General features: G+C 36.7%; 1 protein-coding gene across 8 annotated transcripts in view; it reads left to right on the forward strand.

Moving 5' to 3' along the window:
• LOC106871768 (uncharacterized) overlaps positions 1-22066 on the forward strand; it is a 1221261-nt gene that overhangs the window by 365028 nt on the left and 834167 nt on the right. For all 8 annotated transcript variants that reach the window (XR_016244689.1, XR_016244690.1, XM_089364843.1 and 5 more), the window contains exons 25-27: positions 8635-8782; positions 16268-16377; positions 20768-20844. Coding sequence is in view for 6 of the 8 variants with exons in the window: in XM_089364843.1 (XP_089220969.1) it covers positions 8635-8782; positions 16268-16377; positions 20768-20844 (335 nt within the window). In the remaining 2 variants the exon portion in view is untranslated. The remainder of the gene's footprint in view (positions 1-8634; positions 8783-16267; positions 16378-20767; positions 20845-22066) is intronic.

The raw sequence follows: 22066 nt of genomic DNA on the forward strand, positions 1-22066 counted from the left end.
AAATTATCATTAAAAATCAATTGAATAATAAAAAATACAAAAATATTTATTTATTCCAAATAATAATATACCATCGTAAACAAAGTAAAAAATATACAAATCAAAATGTTATTATATTTCAAACTGAAACTTAGACATAAAAGTCAAAACTCGAGGTTAATTAGAAATAAAAATATGAATGAAAAAATTATTATGAATGAAAGAATAAGCTTAAGTCGTAGTAAAAAAAAAACCATTAAAGATAATATAAACAAAGAAAAAGGCTAGTTATTTATATCATAATATAGAATGAATTATTAAACAATATTAATCGAAAATATTTCAAATCTAATCAAATCGAGGTCATATTTAGGTTAAAATGATACTCTCACTTCTAAATGATTTGGTGTTAAAAAAGGTATCGATTAAAATTTTCTTTAAAAATCAATTGAATAATATAAAAATACAAGAAATTATATTATTTTCAAAAGATGGTAAAAAGTTATTTAACAAATTAAATGTTATACTTATTCAAATGCCGTCGTAATTCAAACTGAAACTTAGACGTTACGAAGATGTATAGCGTTTATTAGAAAGAGGTCGCGCGAAAGTACTACGTGAAAATACAGAATATAATAAGAAAACATGAATGAAAGAATAATTCTTAAAATAATAAATGAACGATTTAAACTTTATATAACTTACAAAATAAAAAAAATCCAGCTACATTATAAAACATATTAATGAATTTTTAATTCTAATAGATAATAAATTTTAAATAATAAGACTAAGAAACATAAATTAAATAATAAGTATGGAATAATCTAAAATACTATTATTAAAAAATTTGTTTTTTTAATAATAAAAATATTTGTTTTTCTCATATATAATATACTTGTTAGATTATTTTATAATGGATGTTGGATTGATTATGGCATGGTTATTATTTTGATATTTTAATAATATTTTCTATCTTTATATTATAAGTATTTTATATACATTCATTTGTTATTTATTGTTGGTTGATATATACATTCATTTATTATTATTGTTGTATTTTGACCTGAAGATTAGCTATATCTTTTAATAGAATTGATTTTCGATTTTAATCGATTTAAATTTCTTTCTATTTGAAAAGTTGGTTATGAAATATTTGTATTATATTATACTTATTTATTGTACTTTTAATTATAATTTTTTTCTCTATGTGACAGTGGATTTTCATCGCTGAATTCATAAACCTTGGTTCTTTTCCCTAAAACTATATATATATATATATATATATATATATATATATATATATATATATATATATAATTATTAAGTATGTGCATGTATGTATGTATGTATGTATGTGTGTGTGTATGTATGTATGTATGTATGTATGTATGTATGTATGCAGGTAGGTGGGTAGGTAGGTATATATGTATATATATGTATGTGTGTGTGTATATGCGTTTGTGCATACCAGTGTTTAGACCATTCCTGGTGGTGTTAAATGAGCATCATCCTCATCATACAATGTTTATGCTGTGAAAAAGGCGACTGGCCCTGGGGAGATATTGCTTGGAAACAGGAAAGGTTTAATGACAGGAATGATCTCAGGTTACAGAAAATTTACATCAACAAATTTCTTTTGACCCATTGAAGCATGGAAAAAGTAGACATTAAATATGATGATGACGATGACGATGATGATGATGATGATGATGATGATGATGATGCATACAGGTACATAAACACACACCTTCATCTACACACACCTTCATCTACACACACATACACATCTACACACACATACACTTCAACACATACGTTCTTTTATTCTTTTACTTTTTCATATGAAGGCTGTGTCCATGCTGGAGCACTGCCCGTGTAATCCCTTTTCCAATGGTCATTCTCAGAATGAGTTCGAGACAGTTGTCCTCCTTTGAGTTTCTTACTGTAGTAGCGGCCCATCTGGTGTCTTGGACAACAGGAGGCCAAGTTGTTTTTTGAAAACATCTACTCCTACATCATGAAAACCTCTCATATGCTTTGGCAAGCAGCGGAACCTTAAATCCCAAGCTGTTGCAATACGTGGTCCCCACTATAGACGGGTAGCTGGGAACTTTCGTATAGGGCAGCAACATGCAGTTTGGGGTCTGGTATAGCTTTCGATGTTAAAGTTTTCTGCCAACCCCTTCAGTACCTTCTATAATATATCACTGATATCTATTAGTAGTGCTGTAGCTCTTTCAATCCCTCCCAGTAGCTCAGCTGTTCCATTGATGCAAACTTCTTGGTGTAGCTGTCAAGTTCCGCTATTAATTTGACACTGTGTGGTGACCACAGTTGAGAGCAGTAATGTCCTCCATAGATACAGCATAGTCACCTGGTCTCTTGTTTAGAAGGTTCTCAGAATCTATCCAGCCATTCGCCTGTATATTGCCACCCTCTTGAAATGACGCATCGCTGGTCGTATCATTCCCCAGATCACGCCCTGTACATGACTGTTCAGTTACCACGCTTTTTTGTCCAAAGCATCGTTTTGTGGTTTGTGAGCACTAATTACCTGGTAGCAGAGAGCTTAATATCCACTTGTATTAATTTTCATTTAGTTTTCTTCAGCCCATTTATATATGGCACCTAAGTCTTTCTGTAAATGATAAGCATCGAAAGATACCTTGACTACGTGTACTACGTCTGTGTAGTCGGCATAACTAATTTGTATATCTGTCTATGTAACTAGGGCATGTTCGAAAGTGACACTATAATCAGCAGCAGCTCCAAGAAGATTCACTGAGGGATTCCACTTACTATTACTGTCTCCTCGGAGAGAGCTCCATTGACTGCCATAACCTAGCCTCTGTCTTTTCAGAAGTCATGGAACCACTCTCCCAGTTTTCCGACTATGTCGAGTTAGGGAGCAAGTCATTATCTTCGAGGAACGTGATCAGTTTCCTCGTGACAATGCGTTCCATGTCTTTGCTGATATGAGAGGTTAGAGATACGTCTATAATTTCTAGCATCAGCTCGGCTATCTCCCTTATCAATAGGACATGCCATGCCTTCCTTTAACTCCCGTTTGCTCTGGAAGAGGACCGTAGTGGTCTTGTTCGAGACCCTTTGCATTTTTAAGAGGATTGCTACGAATCCGTTAGTGCATATGGCTAAGTTTGAGCTCATATAATCAATGATATTACGTTAGTTTCCTCTATTTCGATGTTATCGATAATTTCCAGCTTTTTGCATAGAGTTATGATGTCGAAGAACTGATCAGGTATAGATAATTACTGTGGTCTCAACGGATGGTGAAAACATTCTTGTGTCGCACATTTAGCATTTCACTTATACACTTAGGGTCTGCAGTCGGCGAGTCATTTTCTTCGAACAGTGGCTCTCTATCTTGTATCGTACAGAGGCAGACTCTTTTGCAAATCTATAGAAGACTTTATGGTTTGTCTTTATATTTTTGACAGTCCTAGCTTCTTTTTCTCTGCTCTACTTTTCATGGGAGTTTTTTTAGTTCATTTTTGATTTCTAGCTATGTTTGCTTCAGATAGGATCGTTTGCTATCATTTAGTAGCCCATTTAGACTGTCTGAGAATTTTGCTCGTAGTCTCATTAGAATCCTCCTATCCCTGGGAATTATATTTTTCTGTTGGTCTTCCATTCCCTCTGGAGAAAATTTACTGCATATGTCATGCAATCATTGTCATAAAGTATTGCGACTTTATTTCAGTATCTTGCTAAGAGAGAGACAGTTAGACCAGTTTTGTTCCGTCATCTCTTTCTCAATATACTTCAAATTTGATTTATGAAAGTTCAGGCTAGAGAGGAGTTGGGGTCACAGTTGTCCACAGTGGTGATATATATATATATTTTTTTTTTGTGTTCCTCTCTCACTGAATCACCCTGACTATTCTTGGATTCCATTAAAATGCTGGTTTCTTCCCCCCCCCCCTCCCTGGAGTTTTTGTCTCCTCTTTCAGCAAATTACTAAGTAGCTGCATGTGGGAGTTATTCCAGGCATAGGAACGAATGTAATTGTTCCTTTTTCTTTCGATTTGAACTGTGGTTCGGTTAAAACAAAAGCTCTTAAGGATCTCTGCAATGAGAGTGTTTGGCGCTGATCTCCCAGCGAAGTTCCCTGCAATTGGTATTGTTATTAATTCTTCAAGCATCCAGTTTCTGTGACATTTCAAAGTTAATGCTGTTTTTTTTTATGTGGTTGGTTTTGCTGAGGTCCATGCTGCGGAGATAGGGAGAAAGAGAGGGAAAGAAGAAGTGGAGAAAGAGATGCAGAAAGAGGAGTTGAGAGAGCGAGAATGGGATGTAAAAGTAATCAAAAAAGACAGAGCGTGATGGAAGAAGATAAGAGAGAGGGGATAAGCTGGGAGACAAGGAGAGAGGAAGTGCAAGGAGAGAAAGTGAGGCAAAGAGCGAACAGAAAGAAGATGAGAGAAAAGGAAATAAAGAGGTAAAAACGTGAGGGGAAGACGAACATCAAATCTCAATCCAACAGACGATACGTGATAATAAAAAATTCCAAATCGTCAGAAATAAAATTAAAATCATCAGCCGAAAAAAAATGAGAAATATTACTAAGCATCTTTTTCTCTTAACTTGACTATTCCGACTACAACAAAAGAGAATGAAATATTCCATTCTTGGAAGTATTACCTCGCATCCGCATGTGATTTGCTAGTGAAAAGCATAAACAAACCTCGAATTTCTAATTGAAAAACGGAGACAAAACCTCAGATTCCAAAATTCTTGTATTTAATGTTAAAGTATTCTATGAGTTATATTGGCCCCATGCAAACAGGAATCTCTTGGCTGTTGTTTCTCAGAGAGAAGGGCAGTCAAATTTAGTTGTGAAGTCGTGCTTATTCAACCAAGTGAAGTCCGTTGTTAATTTTTCACGTCCGAAAATACATTACAACAGCGTAAAAAACCGATTGAATTAAAATATTTTGTTACTTAGAGCACGCTAATACTAATATCGATGGATAGTTCTGATTTCAGCTCAATTTGGTCCAATTACAGTTTTTCAAGGTTCTCATTTTGACCCAAATCTGAAAATAATTGTGGCATCAGATGCCAGTGAATATGGTATAGGAGCTGTGATATTGCATAAATTTAATGATGATAAAATCAAAGCTATTGCACATGCATCGAGAGTTCTATTACCAGCGGAAAGAAACTACAGCCAGATTGAAAAAGGGGCGTTATCATTAATCTTTGCAGTAAAAAATTCCATAAATTCTTATATTGTCTATTTTTGGTTCGGAAAAGGGAGTCCCCACGCACTCAGCAAACCGCTTACAGCGCTGGGCGACTACTCTGTTGAACTACGATTTCCAGATGGAGTTTTTGCCATCAATGAAAATGGGACACGCAGATGGGTTGTCTAAGCTAATTCCAAAATATGAGGAACCTTTTGAAGACATGGTGATTGCATCGTTAAAACTAGAAATAGAACTGAAGAACCTTTTGTGCAATGTAGCACGTGATTTGCCTGTAACACTGGAAGAAATCAAATTGAAATCGGGAAATGATAGGTTCATACATAAGATTTTTTTAAATGTTGTGTAACACGAAAAATATAAATGAGTGGGACGCAGGTTCAAAGCACTATTCAGTATGTGATGAGGTTTTACAATATGCACAAAAAGTGGTAATACCTTAAGCACTGCAAAACAGAGTATTAAAAGACATTCATGTAGGACATCCGGGGATTGTCCGGATGAAGAGCCTTATGAGAAGTTACTTTTAATGGCCGAATATGGAGGAGTAAATTGAGAGACTGGTAAAACAGTGGAGGGGATGCGCTATGGCAGCAAAGGCGCCCCCAGTGCAGATTCAGCCGTGACCAAAGATGGATTTGGCATGGTCTAGACATGCAGATTTCAAAGGACCAATAAATGGCTTTCATTATATCATCGTGGTGGATAGCTATTCCAAATAGTCTGAAGTGTGTAAATGTTCAAGGCCAACCACAAGTTCGACTATTGGACTTCTTGGAAGAATTATTCGCTCATTATGGAGTGCCAGATACGATTGTGTCAGATAATGGTACACAATTTACGGCGAAAGAGTTCGAAACTTTCTGTAAGTCGGTTCAGATGAAGCATGTGTTAACTCCGCCATAACATCCAAGGTCAAATGGGTTAGCGGAAAGATTCGTCGACACATTCAAGAGAGCCTTAAGGAAGACCAGACGGGAAATCCTTGAAGATACAAATATGACAAAGTTTTTGCAGGTGTATAGTATAACACTGAATCAAAATGCAGAGTCGTGTAGTTCACTCACAGATTTGATGTTTTCCAGAAAAATTCGTTCTATATATGACAAATTGTTGCCGAGCAGGAAACAGAAAAATGGAGAAAACGGAGGGCAGGCCGTCTATATGTTTTGCATGTGGGGAGAAAACGTGAAGGCCATTATGGTCGACAAAGACACATACAAGAGACTGAAAGACATGTGCGGAGACGAAATTGACCCGCCCGGAGTGATGGTGGAATTCGAACACCTGCCACCAGTAGTTGAGCTAAAAGACTTGGAGCCTTATATGAAGTATTAAAAAGAAAAAGAAAGGTAAAATTATTTTGTTGAAAAAAAAGGAATAACAAAAGAAAAAAAGGAAAAAAAGAGAAAAAAGTAAAAAGTGTTACATGGAAAAAAAGAGAAAAAAAAGATGATTAAGAAAAAAAAAACAATGCAAAAATTGAACGTTTGTAAATAGTGCATATAATCGTTCAAATGGTACTGCATGGGAGTGGGGCCCATGCAGCCATTTCATTTCTTCATTTTTATATAACATCTTATTCTCATCGTTTTATGTTTTTTGTCTCCATTGTGGTGTTGTGTCTGTCCTTGTAGTGTCCCCTCTGTGTTGTGGCCGTAGTGCCAAAAAAAGAAATAGCAGTTGAGTAGAGGTCAACGAGCGGTGAGTTGTGAAAATGGATTTTTGAAACTGTTATTGAAATTGTTGATATTGTCGTTGGATTTGTTGATTGAACTGTTGTTGAATTTTATTCTTCTACCCAATGTTGGGCATGGAAGCTGGTATCTATGCTGCGGTGGCGGGCAAAAGCCAGGCACCCAAGATGTTGCAGTTAAGGGTCGTTGAGATGGAAGGATGAGATTTTAAGGAATACAATGGACTAATTGTGAAGGAGGGAGTTTGCCTCCACTTAACACCACCAGCCGACGAGTTACAAAGAGCGGAGAAGAAAGAATAGTTTACCGAACATTAAACACAGAAACGAAAAAAATTGAAGTGGCAAAAATCGAAGAAATTGAGGAATGTCTACAAGAGATTAAAGCAGTAACATTTTGCTTGGGAGGAAGAAAGTACGGCACGGTGGAGGTGCGCTTTGTTAACGAGGAGGAGGCAAAAAAGCACGCCACAAGGCCTTTGAGATCAACAAAGTGGGCACTCTTACCGACCTACTGCGGGAGTTAGGATAGGGAGTGCCCCCATAGATTGACGAAGCATGGCTGGCGGCAGCTATCATCTACAACTGCGAGGAGGAGGAGGTGGATATAATAAAGGTGGAGAAGTCGAAGGAGATCAACTGGTGGGGTTATGGTCTTGAAGTTTTGATACACATAACCCTGCCAGATCTACATAAGATGGCGGAGGAGTTGGTGGTCCCCGATGTGACTTGACTGAGAGTCGTGGTGGAGGGGAGACCGCCAATATGCTACAACTGCAGAGATAGGGGACTCATGCAAGCAAGGTCTCCCCAGAAACAAGGGCAGGTGGAGGTAGTAGAAGCAGTGGTGGTAGAAGTGGAGAAGGAAAAGGAGGAGGAAGCTGTGGCAGACAAGAAAAGAACGAGAGTAGAGTCTCCGCCAAAGAGTCCCAAGAAAAGAAAAGCAGAGATAAAGAAGCAAGTTACAATGGAAAAAGAGAGTAAGGAGATTCGAACGCAGGAACCAGAGCCAACAACAAGCAGGAGGAAAAGAACCGAAGAGCAAAGAGTGAGAGAGAAGAAGTTTGATGAGTGGAAGGAGAAAGTAAGGAGGAGAGAGGAATATGTAGCACAAACAGAGCAGATTGCTGGACGAAAAATAAGAACAATGTTAAGATACGACAAGGATATAGAGATAGGAAAGAAATTAGCAAAAATGAAAAATAAATCTAATAAGAGTCAAACTGAATTATGAGATATTTGAACCCGATGAAAGAGCGGTATTATTGGAGGAAGAGAGAAAAGAAAGGCTGATGGAATTATTTGGAACCAGAATCAGACCTACTGGGATATATATACAATATGACAGTTTACCCAATGTGATGGAATTAGAGAACATCATGGAATACATAACAGACACAAGAGACTGATAATTAATAATGTATAACTAGAACAGTAAAATGGAAATGCGAGCTTTGGGGGACTCGTAAGCCATTACATCCTTTCATTGTTAAATATTTCATTTCGTATTTCATCATTCGTTTTATGTACTCCTCGTTTTGTGTTGTCTGTCTTTGTAATGTCCCCTCTTTTTTAATGGCTATATGCCGTAATAAAGAAATTAGTTGAGTAGAGGTCATTCGAACATGCGATATAACACTATGTCAGAACAAACACAACACATATATATTTATATGATGATTATTTTGATAACATGCATAATTACTAAAATATTGATTTGATTTCTAGAGATGGCAGAATTATAGAAGAGATGATTCCAACACAAGAATGTTTGACTTGAATCTTGATCATTCACAATTTATCTTTGTTGATGAGAGTACTCCAGATGAGTTCAGAAGAAAGTTTGAAAATGCTATTGCAGAAATGAATATCCCAGGTAAGTTGTTATTACAGACAAATCTAAACATAACATATGGAGCAGAGATGAAATACTAAGGATACCATTTTAATTTCATACACATCATATTAATTTGTTTTTTTTAAACAGGGAATCAGTCTGTTATAAGCGATAGTTAAATTATTGTTAATATATTTATATCTAACCTAAAGCAGTGAGCTGGCAGAATCGTTAGCTTGCTGGTCAAAATGCTTAGCAGCTTTTCATAGCTCCTTTTTATTCTAATCGAGATTGACTTTGCTTTTCCTCTTTTTGGTGTTTATAAATTAATTACAAGTTGAGCACTGGGGTTGATAAAATCAACTTACCCCCTCCTTCGAAGTTGCTGTCCTTTTACCAAAATTGGAAACCAATATATTTACATATAAACTATTCTATTTTTCTAAGCCAACCAATCAACATTTACTCAGTGATTCTCCTATTAGTATGTTGAGAAGTTCAATGGAGTCAGTGTTTTGCTGATGAGGTCACAATAAGGTTGAAATATATCTGGGTCTGTCTCCAGTACCTTCCACTATGTAGCTTAGTCCACTATATTGAGATAATCATTTTCTTTTCTCCAAATATATTCTTCATTTTCATATTTTATGTAACTTTTATTTAGAGAATGTTGATGTCAAATTTGGACTGATGTCCCTGTTAATATTCTTCATCTCCTTGATTGAGTTCAAAGCAAGTGTCTGGCATTATTGGTCCTGTTTTGTCAGCTACACTTCAATCCCATCTTATTACTGTGGCATTGCATTTTTTTATCTCTATTTTATAAATACTTCCATAGTCATTCTTCTGCCTCACTTTCTCCTCTTGTCACTCTTCTTAATATGGCTAATTGAGTGATTCATTTATTTGCTCTTTCTTATCTTTTTACTTTTCTTATTCCTTCCAGTTAGAAATGTTTGTAATCTCAGCGTCCCCCCACTATATATCTTACAGAATTCCATTTTTTCTTGTTTCTCAGATAATATGATTTTCAGTTTTTAATTCTTGCATTGATTCCTTTTAAAAATTTTTATTACAGCTTCTCATTAGACCAGAATGTTAATCTCCCAAAAAGATTAGTTCTTATGTTCCTAAATATTTTAAAGATTTTAATTTTGATTTAAAGTGATGTCAAATTAAGGCAGGCATGGATTTTATTGGCTCATGTTACTTTTGAGATCACTGGATGAATCTGATGGAAGTCCCTTGACAACAACACAGCTACTTTACCCTTTTGAGATTTACTGTCATGCTATCCTTTATTGATTTGTACAGAGCCTCCAGAGCTCTTTTGTTTACGATTGTGTAACAAACCAATACAATAATTTGGCATCTTTTAAGAAATTTGGTACACAATTGCATCAAGTCCTACAGAAATTTGAAAACAGAATTTGCTGTATTTCTCCCTGGAAAGATTGTGGAAGCAAGAGCTGAAAAAACAGCTGAAATTATTGTAGCATTATGTTGATAGTCATTTCATGTTGTAAAAGTGGGCTTGGATGGTCCAGTAACTCTGAGAGCAATCTATTATTCATGTGGGGTCACTCATCTATATCTATACTATATATAAAACAGAGATGTGTGTGTAATCGCTTTTCACGTGAAATCGACTTCACCAAATGCTTCCATACTTGTAATGCGTGAATAATTTGACCTCGGATAAATCTTAGGCTCTTCATTTGATTTTTTTCATTAAAAATAAATAATATTGCTTTATATTTAAGATTCACTTCTTTAAAAAGGTTCCTCAATGTCAACTTCCGGTATTGACGTAACAACGTCAAAAAAGCTTCACTCTCTATTTTGTGTTTGAGTGTGTGCGTTTGTGTGTATAAGAGAGAGAGAGAGAGAGAGAGAGAGTAAATACTACATACACACCGCTCTCTCACTCTGTCTCACACACATACACACGCACAAACACACCCCTTGACTCACTCACACTGTCTCTTACAAACACACACATACATAAATGTATACAAACCTATTTACAAAGACACACGTGTGTATACGCGCGCGTGCGTGTTTGTAAGAGACAGAGTGTGAGTGAGTCAAGGGCTGTGTTGTCATATGCATACATCCAAAGATGTATGTATATTTATGCATGCACGTATACATGACAACAAACCTCTCTCTCTCACTCACACTCTGTCTCTTACAAACACACACATGCATAAATGTATACAAACATATTTACAAAGACACACGTGTGTATGCGCGCGCGCGCGTGCGTGGGGAGGTCCACAATCGCCATTTATTTCAATTACTCGTGAGGATATTCACGTAAATCATTTTTTTTTTCATTTAATCCCCATTTTAATTTTCGTAAAAGTTTCCAAGTACCAATGAGGCTTTTTGGCACATCTTCAATTTTCCCCATTCATGAGAGGCGCCCAGCCATCATTCATCTGAGAGTCCATCTACAGAATGTCCTCTCAAATTTCTATACAGCATATTTTGCCTTTTTTTCTTCAAGTATATAAGCAACAATTTCGTTTCCGAGCAACGCCGGGTGCCTCTGCTAGTGTTTTATAAATCAAACAAGTGAACCCAGACAGAAATATAGACAACCCTTTCAAGACTCAAATGACAAAACTAGCAGATGAAGACAGCTACAAAGATTGATTTCAATACTGTCTACGATTGTGCCACTCAGAATTATAAATTAGTGGCAGTCTATCATTTCTTTCACCTGATACTGTCCATCTGATTCTACGTGTTCTGTAGAGGATGGTCCTGAATCCACATTATGTGGGTCACCCCCTAGCAAATTGGGATCCACAATGATGGCACTTCGTCGCTTACGATGTCGAGGGTTCCAGATGATCCGATCAACGGAACAGCCTACTCGTGAAATTAACGTGCAAGTGGTTGAGCACTCCACAGACACGTGTACCCTTAACATAGTTCTTGGGGCGGGGATATTCAGCGTGACACAGTGTGACAAGGCTGGCCCTTTGAAATACAGGTAAAACAGAAACAGGAAGAAAGAGTGAGAGAAAGTTGTGGTAGAAGGGTACAGCAGGGTTCGCCACCATCCCCTGCCGGAGTCTCGTGGAGCTTTAGGTGTTTTCGCTCAATAAACACTCACAACGCCCGGTCTGGGAGTCGAAACCGCGATCCTATGACCGCGAGTCCACTGCTCTAACCACTGGGCCATTGCGCCTCCACGGGATCCACAATAAACTAATCCTTATCAGCATTTTCTTTTGGTGATATATTGAGAGATTTTGGCAAGCAATAGACTGAAACAAGAATGTTTTTTTCCAGTTCTACTATCAACTTCCAAGAAACCAGTTTCAGATTTTTGTTGTTGAACCATATCAAAAATAGTAGAAGACACAGCCCTTTGGTCTTCAGTGAATTTGGATTAATATATCAACATTATATTCTTATTTCTGCAAGATTTATTGTTCAACTAACTTTGTATCATTTCCTTCATACAGCTTTTATAAAACCATAAACATTCTAATACTTGGCTTCAAGTTCCTTCTCAGTGAAAATCAGTACCACCAATCAGACACACTTGGTACTATTCCATTAGTCATTACCAAGGGAAGTATTAAGCTCAGGGTTTTATTCCAACAAATGACTCTTACAAAGATCGAACTTTACATATTTCCACTCTCTATTGATTCTCAATTCATTAACTTTTCTCAATATTCAATGAAAACAGTTACATCTAGAATATTCTACTGATAAAGAGTCTTTGGTGCATTTCCATGGCCACCCATCATTAATAAGAGAAACACAATAAGAAAATTTATTATAATATGAAAACTTACCTTTGATCAATTACCATAATTTAGAATTTGCATAATTTCAGTTTGATAAATAAATTTCAGTCACCTGATATGTCAATATTAGAGGTTAATGCACATAGCAACGTATTCAGCAGAAGCTCTATATTAAGCGAGTCTTAAACTAAATTGTTACTTTGCTATTTAGTTTTCAGAAGAGAGATAAAGTAAAAGTAAGAGAGAAGTGAAAGAGGTATTGTTAATATTAGATTGGCAGAGGAAAAGAAAGAATGAGAAAGAAAAGGAAGGGAAATGATGAAAGTAGAAAAGCTTTTAATGAGATGAAGGAAGAATCAGAATAGTAAATGGGAGCATTGTGTTGGCAGCAGAGATCAGGCAATAGTTATATATAAAAGAAAGAGATGTAAATGATAGAAACACACTAACTTCTCAAATATATGATAAATATATATTCGTTGTAGTTTATATACTTTCTATAAAGATGAAGCAATTAATTCATGACATTTGTTGATTGCTTAGATAGATGTGGCTAATGTTCAAGCTGATCAGCTACAAGTTATAGCCAGTTTGAATAAGTGTTACAAGAGTAATGGGTATGAATATAATTTTGAAGGATTAGCATCTTGAGGAGGAAGTATTTGGAAAAGTGGTTAGTTTGGGAAATGAGTGGGAACACATAGACTTGTGAATGAGAGTAATAATGACCATTGTATTATCAGCAAATGTATAAGAGCCTGGGGACAGAACTTCTGCAGACAGAAATTGGAGGGTATTGTTAAATGAGTTTTGACCAAATGGATGCTTAGTGTTCATTTTCATGCAATATAGGTTACTCCTGATGTTTAAGTGCAGCCCCTTTCCTGTTGTAGGGACCGTATCAATTGAAAGTTTCACAATGTAGAATTTTGTCGAAAGTTGTTTAGAGCTGAAGTATGATCTGGTTTTAAAAGGAAGACAACACTTTGACACACTTGTTTGATAATTTATAGATATGAGATTGCCAGGCGAGATCCTCAGTAACTGAAAAGTTTAGAATTTGTGGTGACCTTAAGGATTTAGTTGTATGTAGTTTAAGACTAACGAGGGTGAGTGGTGGGAGAATATTTCTTTATGAGCATTATGTCGTTCTTATTATACTGTTGAAATAAAAAAAGATTATAGAAGTTATGTAGAATTTATATAAAACACCTATGTTGCTAACACCTATCTTTTCTGTTTTAACATATGTGCACAATTTTAAATTTATAATAATTAAGTCTCTCTGTTGTTTGTAATATTTGGCAGATGGATTTAACATCTACATATATATATCTTGTATTAGTAAAAGAGTATTAGCTTTGTGTAGTATTGTTTCCTTAAGAGATGGGTTAGTTGTTGATTATGAGACAAATTGAATTAACATGTGTGGCTTTCTAAGATATATATATATATATATATATATATATATATATATATATATATATATATATCTTAGAAAGCCACACATGTTAATATATATATATATATATATATATATATAAAGGTGGATGGAACTTGAGGAAGGGGAAGACCAATAAATATGTGGGAAAAAGTAGGTGAAATGACCTTCACATTTTGAGTTTCACAGAGGATATGACAAAGAACTGAGATAATTGATCATTTGGGCTTCAGGAGATCTGTCCATCTCAGTGGAATTGAGGTCCTAAAGGCATGTTGTCTATTTCTATACCCCTGCACACAATCCATGTCTCTGATGAATCTCTCCCCCAAAACATATCTTCCTATCCCTCTCCCTCCACTCACATTCACCTCTCACTGCATCTTTCTCCCCTCCATCTCCTACTCACCTTTCACACTCTCATGAATGTACCTCCCCACTCACCCTATCCAATCCTCTGTACCAATTCCTATATACATACCGCCCTGTAATTTGATGGAATGCCGGAACACATCTTCTTCACCCTCTTCTCTTTCTTCTCTTCTCTACCTGTTTCCAATTGGGGCAGCCATGTATCTCCTCTACTGCAACATACCTGTTTCTGTCCCCTTATTCATGCTCTAAATTCTCATCACCTGGCACAAAACTACCTCCCTCACTACTACTCTCCCTCTCAGTTGATGGGTCTTATTTTGCAAGTTACTTGGTCACCTCTCTGGTGCTGGTGCCACATAAAAACGCAGCCAGTAAACTCTGTAAAGTGGTTGGTGTTAAGAAGAACATCTGGCTGTAGGAACCATGCCAAAGCAAATGGTGGAGCTTGGTGTGATCTACTGGCTTACCAGTTCCTCTCAAACCATCCAACCCATACCAGCATGGAGGAAAGACGTTAAATGGTGTTGATATAGATGATGATGATGAAGATGATGATGATGATGATCATCATCATCATCATGGTATTGATTTGTGTTTTGTAAGACCTGAACTTATTCTAAATTTTATGCTGTAGTCAAGTTGTACTTTATGCATTTTAAACCTAAATGAGGTTATACTTAATGTGAGGAATATTTTAGAATCAGTTATATTTTATAACTTACTAGCAGTGGCACCCGGCGTTGCTCGGGAATGAAATTGTTGCTTATATACTTGAAGAAAAAAGGCAAAATATGCTGTATAGAAATTTGAGAGGACATTCTGTAGATGGACTCTCAGATGAATGATGGCTGGGCGCTTCTCATGAATGGGGAAAATTGAAGACGTGCCAAAAAGCCTCATTGGTACTTGGAAACTTTTACGAAAATTAAAATGGGGATTAAATGAAAAAAATGATTTACGTGAATATCCTCACATGAGTAATTGAAATAAATGGCGATTGTGAAACCCCCCACGCACGCGCGCGCATACACACGTGTGTCTTTGTAAATATGTTTGTATACATTTATGTATGTGTGTGTTTGTAAGAGACAGAGTGTGAGTGAGAGAGAGAGGTTTGTTGTCATGTATACGTACATGCATAAATATACATACATCTTTGGATGTATGCATATGACAACACAGCCCTTGACTCACTCACAATCTGTCTCTTACAAACACGCACGCGCGCGCATACACACGTGTGTCTTTGTAAATATGTTTGCATACATTTATGTATGTGTGTGTTTGTAAGAGACAGAGTGTGAGTGAGTCAAGGGGTGTGTGTCTGCATGTGTATGTGTGTGTGAGACAGAGTGAGAGAGCGGTGTGTATGTAGTATTTACTCTCTCTCTCTCTCTCTCTCTCTCTCTCATATACACGAGCACACACACTCACACACAAAATAGAGAGTGAAGCTTTTTGCCGTTGTTACGTCAATACCGGAAGTTGACATTGAGGAACCTTTTTAAAGAAGTGAATCTTAAATATAAAGCAATATTATTTATTTTTAATTAAAAAAATCAAATGAAGAGCCTAAGATTTATCAGAGGTCAAATTATTCACGCATCACAAGTATGGAAGCATTTGGTGAAGTCGATTTCACGTGAAAAGCGATTACACACACATCTCTGTTTTATATATAGTATAGATTATGATATAATTAATAAGATATACTTTTTCCTTTAATCAGTTATATTTTTTTAAACCTCAAACAGGTATATTTTGTATCTTAACCAGGTATGCATTACACCTTGATCTGGTTATACCTTCTACTTTAACCAGGTATAATTTAAAATTTAATCATGTATATGTTTTGCATAGTAATCAGATATGTTTTACCTTAATCAGGTATATATATTTTTCTTAACCAGTCTATATTTTCTGCTGTAATTTTAGAGACAGAAGTCAAGATTCCAGCTGTTGCAGTAATGATCAGAGGTGGACCTGAAACTCTGAAGTCAGTTCTTGACTCAATATCACGCAACATCCCAGTTGTAATAGTAAAGGTCAGTAAATAGACTATTCTCTAAATAAGGTAACTGGGAGTTTATTCAGTTCATAATGTTTGCATATCAGAAGAAGCTTGTGGTTAAGAAAACTAAACGGAAGGACTATATGAGTATTTTGTTGGTGCAGAATTTTACATAACTATTTTATTTAATGATTTACCTGATCTTTGGCTTCCTGGCCAACTACTTAAATCTTATGACTGTTTCTGTTAGATGAATGACTTTATATGTACTTAATTCAGAGTATTTTATAACAAATATTCTTTTTAAAATCTTTCTTCAAACCAAGAATAGTAATTTATTTGCCATTGCCAGTGATCAACCTCTTCTGTTTTTCCTCTTGTTTTCTTCTTGTTGTTGCTACTTTATAGAAACCCCACCATACATTCATGGTCCTTGAAATTACACCACTTGCTCTCTTCCATGTGCAATGAAATGACCAGCAAAGTGTTGCTTCTTCTTTGCCTTAATTGTACATCATCTCTTTGCATTTCTACCTTATAAACTACTAACCTGCCTATAATTGGATTTAATTTTAGCTAACTTATGTTTCTCATAATTTTGTTGTTCATTAGATGTGCTTTCTGGCCTTTGACTACACATTTTAATTTTTTGCACCACCTGATTCATCTTACTCTTCTGTGTACTACCTGTAACTCTTTCTAGTCTTAATTTAGAATAATCATAGGCATATCTCTATTTACAATCTTTCTTTTCTGATTTCTCTGTTCTTCCTCTGTCTCCTTACGGCTCAAAAAAGTGCAGTCTTTCTGGCCTTCCTTATACACGATGCACCAAATTATTCCTGTCCCCAACACAACATATTCCAGAAATATCTCCTTTGTAACAGAAACATTTCATGCCTCTGTCCCCACCAGTTGACTCATCCACATTTATGCATGTACTGAAACGAGACCTCATTACATTTTAGTCAATTAAGAAACTACCTTTTTCTTTTCTTTCTACTTATAATGACTTAACCAATTAGCTGTTTTCTTTATTTACATTATTGATCCATTTCTGTTTGTATTAATAGTGCTTATATTGACAATGGTTGTATTACACTTACTGCCAGTAGAGACAGCCATTTGAACATGAATGAATGATAATATTAATGTGAGTGGAACTGATACATGTCTGCTGGTAAACGCTCAATGAAACATTCTTTTCAAATGTTGAATGTCATCCCTCCTTTCCATGTTCCGTGTCACGTCCCTTTCCACATCCTATGTAGGTCTGACGAGATTGTTGAGATGCTTGAACAGAGGTGTGTTGAGGTGTGCTGCATTCAAGAAGTTAGGTGTAGGGGTGCTTCAGACAAACTTCTCATGGGTAAGAAACAAATTTAAAATCATCTGAAAAGTTACAGTGATGGGTAGGTAGCATGGAATTACTTCTAACAGACAAATGGGATGATAAGGTGATTGAGGTAGTCACAATTTGCGATAGACAATTTAAGCTTAGACTAGTTTTACAGAAAAGTAGAGCAATATCTCTAACTATGTTCCCCAGGCAGGTCTATCAATGAACAAAAGGACAGTTTTATGGTATTTTTCTGCAAGCTACCTCAAAGACAAATGAAAATAACCTCATCTTCTTGACTGGTGCTTTCAATGGACATGTTGAGCAGAACCCTGGTATCTTCCATGGTATACATGAGGGCCATGGAATTGGTTCTCAAAACAAGGAGGGAACAAGGCTACTGGGGTTCTACAATGTGAATAACCTGATGATCTGCAACACCAACTTCAGAAAGCCAGCCAATCACCTGATAACTTATCAACTAGGTAATCACGCTAGCCAGATTTATTACATTCTCAATTGTAAGCAAGATATATAGCTGCTCATAAATGCAATAGCCTTACTTGGTGAAGAATGTAACCACCTCAGCATAGATTAGTCTTTAGTAATTTTATACTTCAGGCTAGAAGGACTCCACGAAGCAGACCAATCTGGAAAAGAAGGATTTGAAAGTTCAAACTTTTAGAGACACCCAAATTGAGAAATTTAAGGAGAGGGAGGAGAAATTACAAACTTGTAACATCGAGAGTAAGTGGGAGTTAGTGCAGGACAGCTTGTTGAGTACCACAAGCCAAATTTGTGGTTGGTGCAAAGTCCCACTCAGACCTAGGATGATGTATTGCTGGAATGATGTTGTAGATAAGGACATTAGAGTGAAGAAACATGCCTGAAATGACTGAAAGAATTACGGTACCAGAGAATCATATCAGGTAGCATGGAGGAAGACTAAAAGACAGGTGTACTTATACTGGGGACAAGCAGAGAGGGGAAAATATGTAAATGTTCTGTATCATGAAGACCAGAAGCTTGAGATGTTTTGGAACAGAAGGCTATGTCAGAGATCATTATGATGTGGTAGGAGAGAAGTGTATTCACATGGACGATGGTTCACACATAGTTAATGATTCAGCAAAGAAGAAAACTTGGAAACACTTTTATGAAAGTTTGCTAAATGTAGAGAATGCATGAAAGAAGAAAAGCTCACCTATTCGAATCAACAATAATTTGATAGATAAAGCAATTAAAGTTATGAAGATGGGGAAAGCCTCTGACCCATTATGAATGACTGCTGATATGCTTCACATATCTGGTGGAGTGGGATATGACTTCATCCCCGATATAGATAGACCAGGCAAGAGAGAGAGCCATATGCAACAGTTGGTGTAGCAGTGTTATAGTCAACAGGTACAAAGGCAAAGGTGATGCTTAAGACAAAAATAATTACAGAGGCACCAAATTGTTGTACCAGGTGATGAAAGTTGCAGAAAGAGTCGTAGGTCAATTAATAAGGAAGAGAATTAGTGTAGATGAGATGCAGTTTGGATTTGCACTAGGTAGAAGCACCACCAATGCTTTCCTCCTGGTGAGCAACTGCAGAAGTACTTTGCCAAACCACAAATCCCTTCAGGTAGATAGCCCTGCTCGATCTGTAGAAAAGGCATAGGTAGAAACTCCATAAAATGTACCCAGTGTAAGCTATGGACACATAAGAGGTGCAACAATATCAAAGGAAAACTAGCTGGGAAGATAGTTTTTGTGTGTGACAAATGCTCAGGAGCAATAAACACTGAAAATGTGCAGAGAACAGCTTCCACTACATTCCAGGGGGAGAAACTAGAAGTAGTTGATAGCTTTCATTATCTAGGTGACCAAGTGAAAGTGTAACTTCTAGAATAAGAATAGCTTGGGCAAAGTTCAGAGAGTTCCTACCTCGGCTGGTGAGAAAAGGGCCTCTCACTAAGAGGAAAAGGTAGACTGTATGGCGTATGTGTGTGAACAGCCATGCTATGTGGCAGTGAAACATGGGCTGTGACTGCTGAGGACATCCGTAAGCTTGCAAGGAATAAAGCTAGTATGCTTCGCTGGATGTATAATGTCAGTGTGCATATACAACAGAGTGTAGGCACCCTGAGAGAAAAGTTAGACATAAGAAGCATCAGATGTGGTGTGCAAGAGAGATGATTGCGTTGGTATGGTCATGTGTTGTGAATGGATGAGGACAGCTGTGTGAGGCAGTGCCACATCCTAGTAGTTGAGGGTACCTGTGAAAGGGGCAGACCCAGGATGACCTGGGATGAGGTGGTGAAGCATGATCTTCAAACATTGGGCTTCTCCTAGGCATGACAATTGACTGAGACCTTTGGAAATATGCTTGCTGGCAAGCCAAATAAGACTGTAACCGTAGCCTGTGCCTCTGCTGCATAACCAGCCCATTTAAGAGTACTCTTCAATCATTGGGCAATAATCTCTGCATGCGAAGACCTGTTGAAGCAAGTGAAATCATTGTCGTGACTGATGACAGTACTACTTGACTGGCACTCATGCCAGTGGAATGTTAAAACACCATTCCAGCTTGGTCACTGCCAGTGCCGCCTGACTGGCTCCTGTGCCAGTGGCACGTAAAAAGCACGATTTGAGCATGGTCATTGCCAGCGTCACCTGACTGGCTCCTGTGTAGGTAGCATGTAAAAAGCACCATTTGTGCATGGTTGATACCAGTACCACCTGACTGGCCCTCACGTTAGTGGCACATTAAAGCACCCACTATATTCTTGGAGTGTTTGGCATTAGGAAGGGCATCCAGCTGTAGAAACTTTGCCAGATCAGATTGGAGACTAATGCAGCCTTATGGCTCACCAGCCCTCAGTCAAGCTGTCCAAACCATGCCAGCATGGAAAGCGGATGTTACATAATGATGATGATGATGACAATGATTTAGTGCCTTTACTAACAAGAAGGCATCTTTATTGGATTGCATGTGTGCATTTTAAAGGATTTAAAAAGAATATTTGTTCATTCTTAGATTACTTTATATCTGAAGATTTAACTTTAATGAATTCTTTAAAGTCTTTCTTTTAATTATCAGGATTCTGGTCGAGCAGCAGACATTATGGCAGATGCTTACCAAACAAAACTTGAAAATGCAAATGAAGAAGATGACAGGTTTGTTCTACATTTAGTCAGAACAATAATTTTGTTTTTGCTTTTGTTGTTGTCATTACTGTTGATGTTGTTATTAAATATGTTGTTTAGCACCTATTAGCCCTGATAGAACAGGTCTATGAACATAGGTAATCCTGTCTTTATTTTCCTCTATTTACATATTTATGAGAATATTTTATTGTTCCACTGTCAGTGTTTATTTATGCTGAAAGGGTATGATTTGAAATGGATTTAACTTATATTTTTAGCAGTTTGAGTGGCAAAGTAAACTGCTCCCTCTTTGGCTTGCAATTCTGCTATTACTAAAGTTGATAGTTTGATTTTAGAGCTGGTATTCATAGCTTTGTAGATATTCAAAGCTTTGATTGAAACTGGTGCCTCATCAGATTTCTTTAACTAAATGACTCAAATTGTTGGCAGTATGATAAGACACTGATAATAATCATAATACTGATTTGTTATTTTGACACAAAGCTCCACTTTTCCTGGTGAAGGATAATGGATCCAATTCAGGATATGCCTAGAGCTGTTTGGATTTGTCTATTTTGTTTTCTATCCAATTTAAAAGATCAGATGAAGCAGTAGGTATCATGACTTGCCCTTAGGAAATAACATGAAAACACATTAATAGAAATGGTAATTATGGATTAATCTAGCATGGGTTTAACCAGTTCTGGGTACACTGTCTCTGGCTGTAAATTTAATTCATTCCATCTTTTAACACTGATGTGCCTGGTGGTGGTTCAACAGGAGCATTTGGTCCTTCACTGCCTCTAACAATCCACAATGCTGTGAGCATTCAGAACCAGCCATGTCTTGATTTACAGTCTTTGCAGTTCATAGCGTCACTGTTCGTTACAGGTTGACATGTAAGTGGTTTTCAAAAAGTGGTCTACTAGCATATATGCCAGAGTTACTATGAGCAACATCTCTAGAAACAACCACATTTCTTGTCAGGTCTCTCCACTCTATGTCTTCCAGGTTAATTATTTACAAGATCCAAGAATTGATTAGCAGCAAACCAAGAGTTGTGTTTTATCCATGTCTTTTCCTCATCGATCTTAGTTGTTCTGTAAAAATTATGGGTGGTACCCTTCCTCCTTTAATTAAGATCTGTTCCATCATTTTTTATCTATATCACTAAAAGTATAGCCTGGCTAACATAATTCTGATTAGGGCTCCAAGGTAGCAGTCTAGTTAACTTATCTTGTTTGTGACATCA

This window comes from Octopus bimaculoides, chromosome 16, assembly GCF_046866305.1.
Source record: "Octopus bimaculoides isolate indiv1 chromosome 16, ASM4686630v1, whole genome shotgun sequence".
Classification (NCBI taxonomy): Eukaryota; Metazoa; Mollusca; class Cephalopoda; order Octopoda; family Octopodidae; genus Octopus; species Octopus bimaculoides.